Genomic DNA, 16,164 nt, shown 5'->3' with positions numbered 1-16,164 from the left:
CCTGCATGAAATAACCACTTCCAATAAATATAAATAAGGATATGGTAGTACATCAAGTATGTTGATTATTGAGTGATATCCTCTTTTTGCATGAGCTCTCTATGGGTACATGGACAAATATTTAAAGCAAGTGACTCGTGAAAAGGAGTCTTGAGACTCAGTTTAAACTTTCTCGCATAGAGAACCATTGTAATCATGAATTCACACGTATTTCAAATCAGAGTTGAAACAAATTCCATCACTTGAATATCATTGCTCAAAATCACACACGTTCATCCTTCGATTTTGAACTGTAGATAAAAAATTAAATAAACACCCTTCAAAGTTTTACACAATCTAAAAGTGTTGCTTAAAAAAATGTAAAAGAAAGAAAACGATAAAAGCACGTTTTCTCCCTCTCGCCTCACCCCCCATCGCCCTGCCACACACATACCGCCTCTCTTTTTCTATTTTCTCAATTTTAATTTAAGCAATCTTTGAAAATCCATTTGGGAAAAATTGCACCGGGTCTAGCTCAAAGGTGCTGCGATGCTAAAACGTTAAACGGAATTCTAATTTAGCTTCAGTTCCACTAGGAACAGACCCCTACAGGTTTTTACAGCTCAATGTGGAGCCATTAACCCTGGCACTGATGAGCTCCCTAACCCAGGCGGGCCAACCGATAACCCGCATCGCACCGGCTGCACGTTTGCACGTGTTTTATTTTCATTTGTTTTTCCTGCAAAGGCATCCCATTACCCGCTGCCACTGTTACACATGCACGCATACGCACATGCACGCGACACGCATATTTATGTCACCATAACCTTCAACCATGCATTGAGTCGGCTTACTAAAACTGACTCTCCATTTGTCTTCTGGAATTGTTGGAAGGATAAAAAAAAATAGATATATATATAAAACACACTGAAGTAAAGTTTGCAGAGCAAACCGACGTTTTTGAGCTAAGTAAGAAGGTGGTGATGGCAAGGAAAGGGTTAAAGATGAAACCAGATAATTATACAGACTAATCTTAGCGTGTCCTCTGCTACCTTACGGTAAAAATATATATAAAAAGAGACACATGTAAAGTATCCGAAATGGAGAGAAAAGAATGGCAGCAGTGTAGCTTCCATTTATGTAGATAATTAGCTTTTCGGGCGACCAAAATGTTCGCGAGTAATTTAACACGTCTGTTCAAAACAATGCAAGCAGCCATGAGAGTGAGTTAGTGCTATAACAGTGTCCGTCAATGAGTAATTAATGACAAAAGTTTTTTTTTAAGATGCAGTTCTGTATTCTGTAATATATTCACATTAAGTGACCAAGACAAGTCAGATAATTGACCAAAAAAATTTGGGGGGAGAGAGACGGGGGCGTTTAGTATGTACGTTATTAGACATTAATTGATTAATTAAATGTACATTAAATGTGTTTGGCGAGTCAGTGTTATGAGTGGTTGACTGATGTTCATTCCAAATGAGCTTGGTGCACAAGCGTAATAAATTACAATAAAATAATTTGTTAGGACGCCAATAACTGCAATTGACTAATTTATTTTAAGCCATATCAATATATAAGTTGGCAATTGATTATTTACCTTTACTAAATATGGTATTGTCCATTTTTATTTTTGTTACATGTCCAAAACATTACAGCCTTTTCTTCTTCTCCATGAGGGTTATTTTTTGCTCCTCAAAAATCTGAATCTCAATACGCTCAAGATTCTTAACATGCTGCAAATATTTAAAAGGTAATAATGTACATGTTTCCATGTTGATAACTCACCATGTTGAAACTGCGTCTCAACACGGAGGTACTGGCGGAGCAGATCCAGCACCACGGACTTCATGTGTCCCCGGATACCACTGCGATATCTGCGAGAGACAGAGAAATTAGACAAATAACAATCAATCGGTGTGGCCAGGTGGCCAGATTACTCAGGAATCAAAGACACATTTCATTTGACCGGGGTCTCAGGTGTGGTGAATTGATGGCCTCAGTCTGGTCACCAATGACTGCATAAAAAACTCAGCCCTTTGTCAATGCACTGGTGAATGAGGGCCTCTGCGCGTGAGTTGCTTGGAAGTACTCCACCATGCTGGTCAGTGCGGATTGGTGAAAAGGAGGGGCCAAAGACCGATTCAGATATCACTCACCACTGATATTAGCTGGTTCGTAGAGCAGCGCGTTAACCACTGTGATGCCACTCCATCCCAGTTACGGGTCAGTCAGGGGAAAACTGTCCAATACTGTTATTGTATGACGATAGAATGCCGATGTTAGCGTGCAGTGGTATTGCTATATTTACACCTCCTATGTATCCCTAGGGTCACCTTATAAGAGGCATTTTGTTTCAATGAGCTCTCACCTGCTTTATTTGAAAGCATTTGATTTCACAGTTTGTATTTACGTAGGAAATGCCATCAGAGGCCATTTAAGACTGCTGAACCCTGCCCACAATTATTTAAAAAAATATTTCAATAAGATCCAAATTTAGTTGTAGCCAAATAACTGCTTGACCCGAGCAATTTATGATTTGGCATTTGCATCGGCCTTGCACTGTTCACCTTTTGGCGTTCTTTGGTCTAGCACTGGCGAGACAAAGAAATAAAAAAGAGGTTGTCTCTGGTGGAGGTCAATCAGTTTAAAGAATAATGCCTACATTATCAAAGCATACGTTTGCATGTTTTACCACAAGTATGTGTCGTTAATGCAGACTTGATGCCTTGTAATAGGTGTCTATTTTGGTGTTTGAACATCTTAACACTTGTATTATACTGGAAGGAACCTCCTGGTTACACCAGCCCACAGGGCATTATTGTGTCCGTCCGTCCGTCGTGCATCCAAAAATGGGAGGGGTGGGGCTGGTTGGAGAGGGGAGGGTGGGGAGGGGCTGGGTGGGGAGGGTGGGGAGGGGCTAGGTGGGGAGGGTGGGGAGGGGCTGGGTGGGGGGTGGGAGGGGTGGGGCTGGGTGGGGAGGGGCTGGTCACCCCGTGGTGCCCTTATAAAACTCAACGTTTAACCTACTCACGCTGGCTTGTGCCCGCCCTCACAGTCGGACATATTTGCGGAATACACCACGCCGCCGATGACCCTGGCCATTGACCGAGCAACCCAAAGTTCCTACCAGCTCTTTCCGCAGGAATGTGTTTGTCATAAAGGGTAAAGCATTTTCTTTTTTCATCATCTTGATACTGGCAAAAAGGGTGCCATGGATAAAGATCCACAATTATTCGTATAAACTGAAGGGCAAGTGTTTTAAGCAAGCAGCTTTAAAACTGGCAGCCACATGAATAAATGCTGGAGGCCAGCACTGATGTCAACACACACAGCACTATATATTATTCATTTTGGGCTGAAAACAGCTACAGACACCAATTTCCAATTACTAATGGTCATGCAACTGCTTGCCACAATGCTACATCCAAGTACATATAGGTTAATTAATGAGAGCCAATAGGCTACTTATTGCTATGCAAAAGAAATACCATTACGTTCATGTGTTGGTTTGGTGAAAGAAAGTTAACGCGTTTTGATGAATCTACAAAACCCATATACTAATCACTAAAAACTATGCAGCTTACTAATACAAATGCCAAGCTGTGTATAATTTTGGGCAAGATTAAAAAAACCCAAATTGATTTCTTGCTCAAACGATAATTGAAGCAGTGCTTGTTTCTTTTTTTATAGCCGAGCCAGTGGTGGAAATTCCACATTCCTCCGGCAGGGGATATTCTATCCATAGGACAACTACTAGTGCCTCCCACGCAAAGTGGTACCAATTCTGAATGACGGATGGGCTGTGCTAACCCTCACCAGGCTTTTAACTAGCAACATTACAATTGTGAGCCACTTGGCTCTACCGAAGAGCTACGTAATTGCCTTCGCCAAGATTGGCAACACTTTACTTTAAAAAAAACATTTTGTATTTTCACAAAACCTACCTGCCAGCGGCGATTAGCACGCATAGATTATGTGATCACGTGGGTGAAGGAACAAACATTATTTATACAGTTTAACGCCCAAACAAACTAGAAGCTCCTTTAAGAGACTGGTTTTGTCAGCTTGTTTTTTTATTGGGAACAAACCTCTGCACAAGCTGAACGATGGTCTGCGTGTTCATGAAGAAGACCTCTCGCTCAGATTTCCGCTGCAATGTTGCTGCGTGGCTGTCAAGGATATTGGCGATCTGCAAGGAAAGAACATCGTAACAGTAACCATTATTAACTACTGCGTAGGTTTTCATGATTGTGCTGTGAAGCTCTCCGATGTGCTTTCTCATTGTACCACGTGTTGTATAACTTTTCGCTCCGCATGCTAAAGCAGCTTCCAGAACGTGCAGAGAAACGTCTCTGGCATCATGCCGAACAACACGTGGCACAACCCGAAAGACATCAGGGAGCAGTACAAATTATGATTTTATTGGCTAGAATATTCTAAATAAATTTGGTGCCTTTAGGAATGCATATTTAATTGCTCTATTTATGAGCAGTACTAATAACGTTTAGTAAACGTAGAATATTTATCTGAAGCAGATATTTTTATGAATGCTCCGCTTATTGGCTACATTAATTTGACCATTTGTTTTATTTGGGTTGTCTGGACTGATTTTTATTTTATTTTATTCAAGACTTAATATTATTCACACTTTTTTGCAAGTTCTTGGTGCCACATATTTGCTCATAATCTTCTGTTAATATTCATGCCCAGTTTTAAACTTGCATTCACATGAAACATTTTCAAAGGGCTCTTATATGGGCTGAAATTTAATCATTAATTCATTATTACATTTAAATAACAAGCCCTCCGTTTATAAAATGAGACCTCAAACTATATATCGAAAAAAAGTATAGCAGAGTATGTGCTCTCGGGACCAATATCATCCAGCAGTATTTGTTAAAAGAAGAATACTTTGGATTAGTTTCATCCCTTTACGTCTCATTAGAAGATGTGGCCTTGTTATAACAATGTCACACTTGTGAGTATATTCTATTGAGTGGAAGAAACATACAGGCATCAATACAGAAAAGGCAATAATAGTAAATTTTAAATGTAGTCATAAGATAAATAACAGGTAAAACAATTCACCGTACAATTACCATGCATATATTAACTACGAACTAGGTTTATAAATTATGGGAACATATATCACTTTGCATTAATCTGCACGGACCGTAAAACCAGCCCGTATCCTTTTCAGTCAACGTTAATTATTACGTTGGAACAAAAATACATTCAGGCAGAGACAAAATACCATCTTAAAACATTATATAATAAATAAAAAATATTCCCATGATGCTATGTGGCCTAAATATATTTAATCTCGGCATCTATAGTTTGTTTTATAAATGAACTGTGGTGTTGGCACTGTCTGTTATCTGTGTGCTGGATGAGTGGAGTTAGTAAGCCACCTAGTGGTTCCAAAATAAAACTACAGTATTAAGAACAATAAACATTTCAACACGTGCAGGTCATAGCACTTGCCAGAGAGTCTAAATCAGAGGTCGCAAACGGGTTTTGATTCCTTACCCGTACCCGGCCGCACCAGGGTTGCAAACGGGTACCCGTACCCGGCCGTACCCGTACCCTACCCGTACCCAGCTGGGTACGGGTAGGGTATGGGTATCGGGTACCTGATTGCGATCTCTGGGATGAAGCCATGTTGCAGGCGCGGGTGGGTTGATTCTAGGAACTTGAATTGTGAGAAGAGACAAGACGTTGGGAAATGAGTGACAAACAGTTACTCACCAGTGACTCGCGGCCTACGCGTACCCGTACCCGGCCGCACCAGGGTCGCAAACAGGTACCCGTACCCAGTCGGGTACGGGTAGCCGGGTATCGGGTAGGGTACGGGTATCGGGTACCCGGTTGCGACCTCTGGTCTAAATAGATGAGAGCAAATCTATGCCAGCTAACTCTGGCAATCATCATTGGCAACAGTTGCCACACAATTTTCCATTGTGAAAAATCTAGTTGCTAAAATCTGGATAAATCAGATTGCTCGTGCCTATCATAAGCAAACCAGGATGGCAAATTCCAATCAGATAACATACAGAGGTCACATGACTGCTCGATAAATATAAAATATTTAAATAAAGTTTTATATTTGTGGGTGGAATCTGGGCTATTTGGCCATTAGCATAGTTGCTCATAATAAATTGCTACGATGACAGTTGGGAGAAACAATTGCCCTAACACTGTCCTCGTGTATTTTTTTTCCTTTAATGACACAAATGTTTCTAAAAGGGCTGAGTGCCCTTTTGATCCGGGCACTTGCACACCGAGACATTTATGAAGTCTGCGTGAGAACGGGCCAATGAAAAAACTTGAGTACAAAATATTCAAACAGTAAACATGCTCATATGTAATCAACAGGCGTTTTTTAATGCGAATCAGTTTCAAGGGCTGGGGAGGAAGAAGCAAGGAGAACAACAGAGAGCCCTGGTGTTTGGATCAATAACCACGCAGGAGATTTGCCACTCAATATTCCTATCTGGCCATGTGCCACTGTGGCAGAAGGCTTGACTCTTAGGCGGAAGGTTGTGATTTCACATTCAGGTTGGGTTTCATCCTATATTTTCATCTCCAGGGTCAATGAAATGTGTACCACATTCTTTGGACTTCCAAAGCAGGTTGTACAAAGAAAATGGTTCCTGCCATAGGAACACCGAATTCCCACTACTAGCTCAGGAAGCACCACTGGAGATAAGCATCAGCTAGCGCTTGTTTGGATAAAGACACACACCTATAGACTGTTTTCTAGCTGTCTGATGTTCTAGTCTACAAATTCACATGGATTCGCAATATTGCATGCTGTCTGTGCGGCAGATTTCCAGATGTCAACCGATATGACTCGAAGAGGTGTTAATAAGGAACTATTTTCCCCACCATCTCCATGCCCACTGACTGTGGACATCTGTGACCTTGTTCAATTGATTTTTCAGTGAGTGCAGCGACGGTAAGTTTGGCATGGTGGCACAAATGGTTCACGAACCACCCTCTAAACACGACTACCTTGTGTATAATTCCTACTGAGGAGACGGAGTCGTGAAATCATTTTGTGTGCAGGTGCAAGGTAGGAATTTTACAGCGCAGCATTGTGAGAGATCGCAGTGGCTTGGGAATGCTTCATTCAGCAGTGGATTAACCATGGCTGCTGCTGCTTCTGCTACTGATGATACGATTCCCAAGTTGTGTGCCCCCACCCACCTGCTGGCTGGGGAATTGGCAGAGCACTGATGTGATGTTGCTGGCATACTGTGCCATCTCCTTGCGGATGGCCTTCTCCACGGAGGACGGCACGCGCCCCGACACGCTCGTCATCAGGTCCTGCAGCTCCAGCAGCGGTAGCGACGGGTCCCGCAGAGTGTTCATCAGCTGCTCCACCCAGCCTTTCATCTGCGCCGAGAAGGAGAGAAACAGTCGAAACAGGTGAACAGCAAGGACGGGTGAAGTGTAAGATAATGTGACGTCGCATCCTGTCACCAAACACAATCACCACCACCAACCACAACCCACGCAATAAGCACCAACCACAGCCCCATCCCAACACCCAACCCAACCATCACTACCATCCCAACCCACCACCATCCACCACCACCAACCACTACCAACGATCCATCCCAACCACCACCAGCCACAACCCACGTCGCCGTACTACAAAAGACTCCACAGTGACCATACCTTGGTGCTAAAGAAGGGCTCGGGGAGGCAGTATCCGTTCATAACGTGGTAGAGAGTGTCCAGCACCAGGTGAAACACCTGGTGCAGCTTCTCGCCATGCAGCAGTGGCAAGAGTTGCGGGGGCAGTACGTCCGTGTATATCTCCGCCTAAGAGAGGTGGTGGTGGCCAAGGTGGGGCAAAGGGGGAGAAGAGCAGGGTGACAATCAGCACTCACAACGTTACTACAGAGAAGGCATGTAAAAATCCTACACCACTTTTGAGAACATGTTTTATTTCATTTTCTTGCCATATTCTCCCAAGCTTATCCCGATGGTGCTATGAGTGGATATCACAGAGCTACCCGAGATCTCTTCAAGTGATCTCTGGTCCACGTAACAGAGGGCAGCACTTGCCCACAAGCACTGCCACTGACAGTAAAATGTCGCATGACAGTCTAATCAATATTCGTTCATTCTTAGAGCTGGAATTGAACCAAATTAAGTGCATTGCCAAATTTAACGTGACATTTTCTTTGCACAGTCATTGGTGACCAGGCTGAGATCACGACACTTGAGGTACTCGGTTCAATCAGTGGCGACTGCCTGTATTAAATGTCGATTTAAAGCTTTCGTGACTGCAGGGATTCATCTTCTTGGTTCTTTCGGTAAAGTCACGTAGAAGGGAAATAATAAAATAATAAAAATAAAACATTGTATTTTATTATGCTTTCTTTTTATTATTTTATTATTTCCCTTCTACGTGACTTTACCGAAAGAACCAAGAAGATGCCTGTATTAAATTCCAGGATTTCAGAGGTGCTGCCCAGGAGATTGTTGAGTATAGCTTTGTTGCCAACAAACTAACATCAATGCGGCATTCCAGCAATCGGTCTCCCACTCGGCATCAACCAAGGGGCAGAAGCAGGGCTTGGTGAGGCAATCGGCAGCATCCACGGGAGGCTCGACAGCACATGGCGCTCACCTGCTTGACTCGCGTTGGGTCGTCCAACTGCAGCTTCGCCACCACACAGCCGGGCTCGAGCACGGCGCCGGGACGCTTGACGTAGTGCACGCAGCCAGACTCGTTCACCGTCAGACTCATCACCATCTTCATTACCTGTGCCGTAGAGAGGCGAGGAAAGAGGACGGCCGGGCGTTGGGGGAAGATAATAGGAATGTGATGAAGAAGGTGAAGACATGGTGCTATTATCAAACTGCTTTCAACGATATACAAATTGCTTCGAAAACATTTGAATTTTTAGAAATATATTGAGGAGAAAATTAGACTCCAAATTAAACTAAATTCTCGTGAGAAATTGTAGACAACTCCTTTATCAATCTAGGTTTCTCAGGCAAACGTTTTGTTTACATCATCATAAAGTTCACCTCTAAGACCACTGTTGTTGTTCCATCTGCATCTGTGCTTGCGATAAAAATGTACGGGTAACTTGGACTACAGGCTTAATTGGAGCGATGAAATCAGCTTGTGTGCAGTAGTTAAATGGATTGTTACATTGCAAAACTCTGAGAGATGGCAACGGCTTGGGGAGGATTTCATCTCATAGTGGACAGATCATGGTTGATGATAACGATGATAACTGTCATGTTTGATTCATGATGTATCGATTTCGAACACACTTACCTCAATCTCAGCATAGCACTGGCCCACGAACACATGTCCACCATCCTCCACCATGTACTGGATGAGCTTGCCAGCCGATGGCGCCCGCAGGATCGACGGATCATTCTCCTTCTCAAACACGCAGGTCTTGTTGCCGATCGTTAGCCGGTACCTGAGTGCAGCGAGTGGGCAGGACGTAGGCTTAGCCACGGTTATCGTGGACAGTCACTGACGGTATTGGATTCAAGGCCGCAACCCACGAGGCCAAGGTAGGAATTAAAAGCCTTGAGGACATGGTCCTGGTCTAAAGCCACAAGACCAAGCCTGCTCGGTAGAGGCCATTGTAAAGACCAGGTCACCTAGGCTGGTTTATTAGCAAGAGTGAGTTTGTGTTACAGTACAGACACTGCCAAATACTTTGAAACAATACTGATAACACGATATTCTTTGGTCCATTCGGTAAAGTCACGTAGATAGAAAATAATAAAATATCAAAACGTCGTGAGTTAACATTTTCATTTTACATTTTTTTATTTTCAATCTACGTGACCATTCAGGCTGTTTGGATTGTTTGACCATACTTCATCAGGCCGGTCAGTGCAGGTTGGTGAAGGCAGGGAACACAGATAGATGTAGGAGCATAATACTGTTGTACTCTACAAATGTGGATATTGCTGCACTGCTCTCTGCTGCCCAGAATTGCTTGATCATGCCACTCCTGGAAAAAAGGACTCCACTAGAGGAAGCACCATAGAGCCCTCTTCTAGGCGGTAAATAACCTACTACTGCTACACTCATGTTTTGAAAAAGGTGGGAGCACCCAACATTTATCCCCACCACATGCAACCAACTGATAGACTGATGTGTACAAATTTATATGATCGTACTGGTTGTGGACAGCGGCAGGGGGATTTAATAAACGTGTCCATTGTTTCAAATGTCGTGCCAAGAGATCGGATCAAAACATCGACCTCTGGATTGCAAGTTCAGTGTGCTAACCATTACACCATGGGAATAATCCCCCAATAATGTATAAATGTAATTGGGATTTTTTTTTTTAAGAAAATACTTGGCTATGTCACGTGGGCATAGGCTGCTGTTGGTCCTCACCGGTCGACCTCCTCCTTCATGTATGTTGTGTGGCTGCTGCCATCGTAGGAGAGCAGGAGGCCTCCGTCACTCATGCGATGCACGTCCACCTCCATGTGCGAATTGTTCATTGTCACCACGTACGTCGACGGAGACTGTCGCGTCACCTGAAAGTTACATCGACAACATCAAGCGGATACACGGCCAGGGTGGAGCGGTGACGCGGTGGTTTTAACACTGTGCCATGAACCCAACCGAAACCAACATTGGTGTCCAGCATGATAAAGTATGGTCAAACAGCCCCCATGACCGACACAGCATGTGGAAACCTCCCATCCAGCAGTAGATTGACAAAAGACTGTACATTTTTACAATTATGTATATTTATTCCTTCAGATTTGTTTTTACTGTTAAGAAAAGGACTTGGGTAGGACTCGTCACTCGAAGAGAAGATGGTCGATGATCAAGATCGTTTACCAATTGAGATTTAAAAGAAATTAAGTGTATGTATTTGATAAGTAAAATGCTCTGGTAAGGGCTGATTGTTTTAATCGAAATTTGCTGTGAAGATGGAGTTGATGAAATCAGCCGGTGTGCAAATGCTAGGTGGATGATTACATCGTGAGAGATGGTAGCGGTGGCGATTTGGGGAGGCCTTCATCCCATAGTTGAAAATATTTTCCCAGTGATCAAACAAGGGACCCCTTCTGCACTGCGGCTGTCAAGCCCAAATCTCACCTTCAGGGTGTACTTCATTCCTTCATAGATGAGCTCCACATTGACGGAATTGGTGAGGCTGTGTGCCGGCAGAACCTGGCCCCTGCGGAACAATTCATCCGTTGTTTTATTTAAACCTTGCTTACGCTGCCCCAAGTCGATTGACGTTCTTAGTCCCTGCTCACAGGGGAAGGCTGTAATTTAGGAATCATCAATACTGGGGAATTTGGCCTGGCCAGACATCATATTGACCCATGGTGAGATTTTTAGCCGGGACGAATGGAGTTAACATCCTGGGCTCTTTATTGGAGGGCGCCATGGGATCTTTAATTTCCAAGGAGGCAGACAGGCCCATGGCTCTAATGGCTCATCCCATTGACAGTGCCTCCTTGCGGTCGGGGGTTTCGCTTAGCACCTAGAGCCTGTGCTGGTGCATTTCCATGAGCTATGGCTTAGAGGGTAGAGTGTCTTCCACTGTCAGTGCCACTTTAATGCGAGCAGCATGCCTTCTCCTCTGTGGCCCCAATTCCAAGTAATTTGCAGTCAACTTTGGAGCTCTTGTAAGACCAGGCTAGGAGGCTGGTATTCTTGTGAAATGCCTCCACATTTAACTTCTGTCGTGAGAGTTTTTCTCGAGTATGGGTGGGGTTTTTTTGCAAGTATTCAGAAATTCTGTCATATGCAAATACGCATAAAGAACTAGCCAAGCTTACCAATAATGAACAGACGTTCAAGAGTATTCACTCAATGAGGATTTGTTAGGTAAAAATATATTAATATTTGGGGAGCAAGGATGCATTTCTCCTCTGCCCCAGGATTGCGATTCGATTTAAGAATCTGTTTTTTTACTATTTGGTGAAGGCATGAGTGGCTGCAGAGGTCATGGTAACCCTTTACAGGTAACAATGTTGAAAAATAAATATTATTACACGTGTGATTTGATTTACGTGTAAGAAGATTAAGAATTGATATTCGGTCATTTATGAAAGTATACTTAAAAATAAATTAAATATTAATTTTATCATTTTTACATTTACTAGTACGAGTCACCTACACCACAAATTACTCGTCCATAATGTTTCACGCGGTCTGTTGTGAGTGAGAAGATTTTGCTCCGTGAAGCTGTTTGTTTGCACAAAGCCTGTCGTTAGAGGGGGTAAATTTCACTCGGTTGAAAAGAAATCCCTCAACGTGTGAGATTTAAAGCCAGACCCCCAACTCCTCCCACCCCACCATGAGCAGTGACCAATCACAACTGCCTGCTGGCTACATAACAATTCGCCATTTGCTGCTGAGCCATTCCTCGTAAATCTTTCTCTCCGGTGCTCTCACGTGACAGCGCGTGTCGAGGACGTGCCAGTAAGGTTGTGGGCGGTGTGTAAAATATCACCAATAAAGATTTCCCAGATCCTCGCGGGAAATGTAAATTTCCCTTATGGCTAATTCCATCACTTGTGGGTGTTTTACGTAAACAAAGCAAGGATGCGAATTATCTGGTCGTAGCAGGCAGCAGCGTTCCCGGCCATAACTAAGGAAGTCATGTAAACCATCCTCAAGGAACCATCAGTCAATCGATCGATTTCTTTGTTTAGGAGCTAATGACGGTTAGGCTTGAACACGAATGTGTATTTTCAAAGGAAGGCGCGATTGCACTGGTACCGAGCTTCATACGTAGCCGTGTTGAACCTCTGCCCAGTGTTTATTCATCTATGCTGGAGCCCTTTATTGAGATTTTTCATAAAAAATTTTTTTAGCAATGTACAGCTTCCTCTGGCATTTAAGTGGTGCACGCCGATGATCCAGAGTGGTGTAGAGGCAATAATTGGTGGATCACATAGATTCATGAAACTCCCAAATCTGCTGAGCTGTAAGGTGGCCAGGAGATGGCAGTAGAGTGAGTAGCTTTGTGAACTCGTCTGTTGGACCTATGAATGTTATACCATTGTAGGCGTGGGTTTTCTCCAAGCGCTTCGCTTTCCTTCCAAAAGCAACCCTTTCGCATTTTTCTTCCAATTCCGTTCAGATTACATATGCTTATGTCATCGTAATGGAATCGATCCTGAACGGAATCAAATGGGTTCCGAATGGAATCTGAAGTAAAAGGCCATGCAGGACGGCGTGTTTTACAGTTTGGCACCACCTATCATGGAGTGCAGTCGTGTGGCGACAGTTCTCTGCGGTGTGTACAGCACAATGTCTTTAAAAACAGCAGCACTACGCCTCTAGAAATAAAATGAACGCTAACCGCATGTGCGCTCTGAGATTCAGCGGTGAACAGGACCCACCCTGCAACTAGCAGACGTCTCGGAACGAAAAAGGGTGAAATGCGAATTGACCAAACATCCCAATGCAGGTCACTCCTGAAAAGGATTCTTGAGACTCAGCGGCCCAAAAAATATTCAGTGAGAAATTAATCTCTGGTGACACCCCGCTCTTAGTACCACCTTGCCTTGGCAGGAGGCGAGCATTGGCAGAGGTTATAGGGCACGGGGCATGGCTCTACATGCCCAAATAGACATGGTTGTCCCGTGTTTTGCGTGCGAGGCTCGGGGTAGTTTAATTGTGTCATATGGACCTCTCCAGCGAGTGCAGGAAATTGGACATGCTGCTCCGGAAGGAGCCGTCGGCCACATGCAGAGCACCCGACACGATTCCCAGCGTCGTGTTCGGTCTTTCTGCCTGCACCACGATAAAGCAAATTTTAGATTTTTTGTACCTTTTTTTTAACACAACGTTTTTAGTGAAACCGAGTAAAACATACATACATCTTTACAACCGCTTAATTGCTTCCTCTTCTTAGTTGTAATATCAAAGACTAACATTATTTCCACAGGACAACAATAGTGAAGTATGGATATTCTTGGTTCTTTCGGTAAAGTCACGTAGAAGGGAAATAATAATGTTTTATTGTTTTATTTTTTATTATTTTATTATTTCCCTTCTACGTGACTTTACTGAAAGAACTTAGAATATGAATCCCTGCAGTCACGAAAGCTTTAAATCAAAAGTGAAGTATGTATTTTATAGTGAACAGATTACATACAACGTGTATTGCTACACCCCTACTTTGCACTCTCATCATCATCACCATCGTCAGCCAGGATAAATGTACTTTTTGGATGACGGTTTCACCAAGTCGTCGCCATCTTTCACTGTCCTGCAATGCATTACTCAGCACTAACTTTGCCAGGAAAAAAAAACTGCCAAAAAGCTCTCACATGACAGGTTTTGAGCATATATCCTTGTTAGTTTACATATTAGTATGAAAGTCAACCTGTATCTGTTTAATATTTTATGTTTCTGGAGCTTATTTTGTAATTTGTGCTCTGATCAATCTGGAGGTAATCTGGCAGGATTTGTGCTGCAGGGAATTACATGTTTAGCTTCCATTTAACATTGATATGTGTTTGCAATATATATGATTCCTTATGTGACGCAATGTTTTTTTGTCTTGATTGCTTTACTTAATGCTATACTCTGTTTTGTTTGCTTTGCTTTTATCATTTTACCGACCAAAGTCGTTCTCGAAAATGAGACTGTTCTCGTCGCTTGACTTCTAACCTGGTCAGACTAAACAAACTTGAAATGTGGATGTTCTGTACCTGCACTTTCTCGGAGATGAGACGGTCGAGCCAGCCGGTGTCAATGGTGTTCTCGTGGAAGCTCTCAGTCTCCAACAACTTGATGAGGTACTCCACTGTGGTGCGGAAATCCCCGCGGATCGACAGCTCTTTCAACGCCACCACCATGTTCCTGATATTCCCCCCATCCCACAGACGGCAGAGACACGGACGGCACACAGAGGTCAGGCCCACCTCCGATTAGCACGGTAGGCTACGTATGGTGTGAAAGAATTTCAACATACATACAGAGAATGGACAAGGAGAATCAGGGTGGTCACCAATGAAGTTCCGAACCCGAGTAAACGCATTTGAAGTGGTTGAATCAAATTAATCATCGCCTTCAGGTGACAATTTGATTCAAGCATCAATTATTTTCGTCATAATTTTACCATCTCATTTGTATTGTTTCTCATGTTTTACATCTCACTTGCAAACCTTGTTCGTTCCATTAGCCAAATTGTTACATTAGCATAGCATTATCATAGAATACATTTTCATATAATATTCAAATAATTAAGTACGGGTGGCATCTCTACACGCGGCGAGAACAAAGGCAGAATGTGCCACCATCAGTGGCAGAGATACACTTGGGAAGTTGGGGAGTGTACTACTAGCAAAAGGTTCCCAGTGGTCATTGGTGAGATTACAGATAAGATCCTTTAAGTTGGCATCCCTCTTCATCACCCATGAGAGGGGGAACTACTACAAGATAATTATATTAAATCTGTGCAACCATTGGCTACTTACTCAGGCCTGAAACTACTTTTCAGTTCTATTGTGTATTTAAAGGTTATGTCATCAGCATTGTCGGCATTCGTCACCTTTTTGAAGGGAGAAAAATACAAACTCATAAATGCCACGATATTTTTTTGTCAAAAATGTTGTCATTGTCTCTTAGCCATATGTATATATATTTTTTTGTATTTTACCAGGGAAGACCCACTGAGCTATATAGCTCTTTTTAAGAAGAGACCTGGCCACAAATGATAGCTCAACAAAGTGGCTTATCATGTGGAAATGAATAGCAGCCAAATTCTCTGAAACGCATGTTTCTAAATGTGAAGGAAAAAAACGGAAGATACGGGGAAAATCCACGCGATCACGGGGAGAACATAGAAACTCTAAATATACAGGTAAAACGTGTTGGGGGTGTCCGGACACACATTGCACCCACAGTGGCTGTGTACTGCCTACCACCATTACCACCCCTGAGGCTCTGAGCTGGCATATGGTCGACTCACGATATGGCCTCCTGCCGGTTCTCTCCCCAGGAGAAACAGTGGCCGAATTGCGAGTCGGCAAACTCGTGCAGGCCGCCTGCTGCCGCCACGCTGAAGTAGCCCCACACGTTCTTGTTGCTGCGGAAGTTGAGCTCCTGCACCGTGCCCGCGCTCGGCTTGAATCCCTGCCCGACGGAGATTTTTTTTTTTAGAAATACAGTCCAATGTTGCATATCCGATGGTCAAGTAT

At 43.3% G+C, this 16,164-nt stretch overlaps 1 protein-coding gene across 1 annotated transcript in view; it reads right to left on the bottom strand.

Annotated features, from left to right (window-relative positions):
• ACACA (acetyl-CoA carboxylase alpha) overlaps positions 1-16,164 on the bottom strand; it is a 190,668-nt gene that overhangs the window by 157,529 nt on the left and 16,975 nt on the right. The window contains 11 exon segments of the mRNA XM_061562031.1: positions 1,768-1,856; positions 4,071-4,171; positions 7,192-7,380; positions 7,666-7,812; positions 8,627-8,761; positions 9,287-9,437; positions 10,376-10,521; positions 11,093-11,174; positions 13,647-13,750; positions 14,674-14,824; positions 15,936-16,099. Of these exon segments, the coding sequence (XP_061418015.1) occupies positions 1,768-1,856; positions 4,071-4,171; positions 7,192-7,380; positions 7,666-7,812; positions 8,627-8,761; positions 9,287-9,437; positions 10,376-10,521; positions 11,093-11,174; positions 13,647-13,750; positions 14,674-14,824; positions 15,936-16,099 (1,459 nt within the window).

The sequence above is a fragment of the Lethenteron reissneri genome, chromosome 28, assembly GCF_015708825.2.
Source record: "Lethenteron reissneri isolate LAM-NWPU_2019-01 chromosome 28, ASM1570882v1, whole genome shotgun sequence".
In the NCBI taxonomy this organism is placed as follows: Eukaryota; Metazoa; Chordata; class Hyperoartia; order Petromyzontiformes; family Petromyzontidae; genus Lethenteron; species Lethenteron reissneri.
Note: the sequence above shows the minus strand (reverse complement) of the source record. Positions and strands in the feature narration are given on the sequence as shown.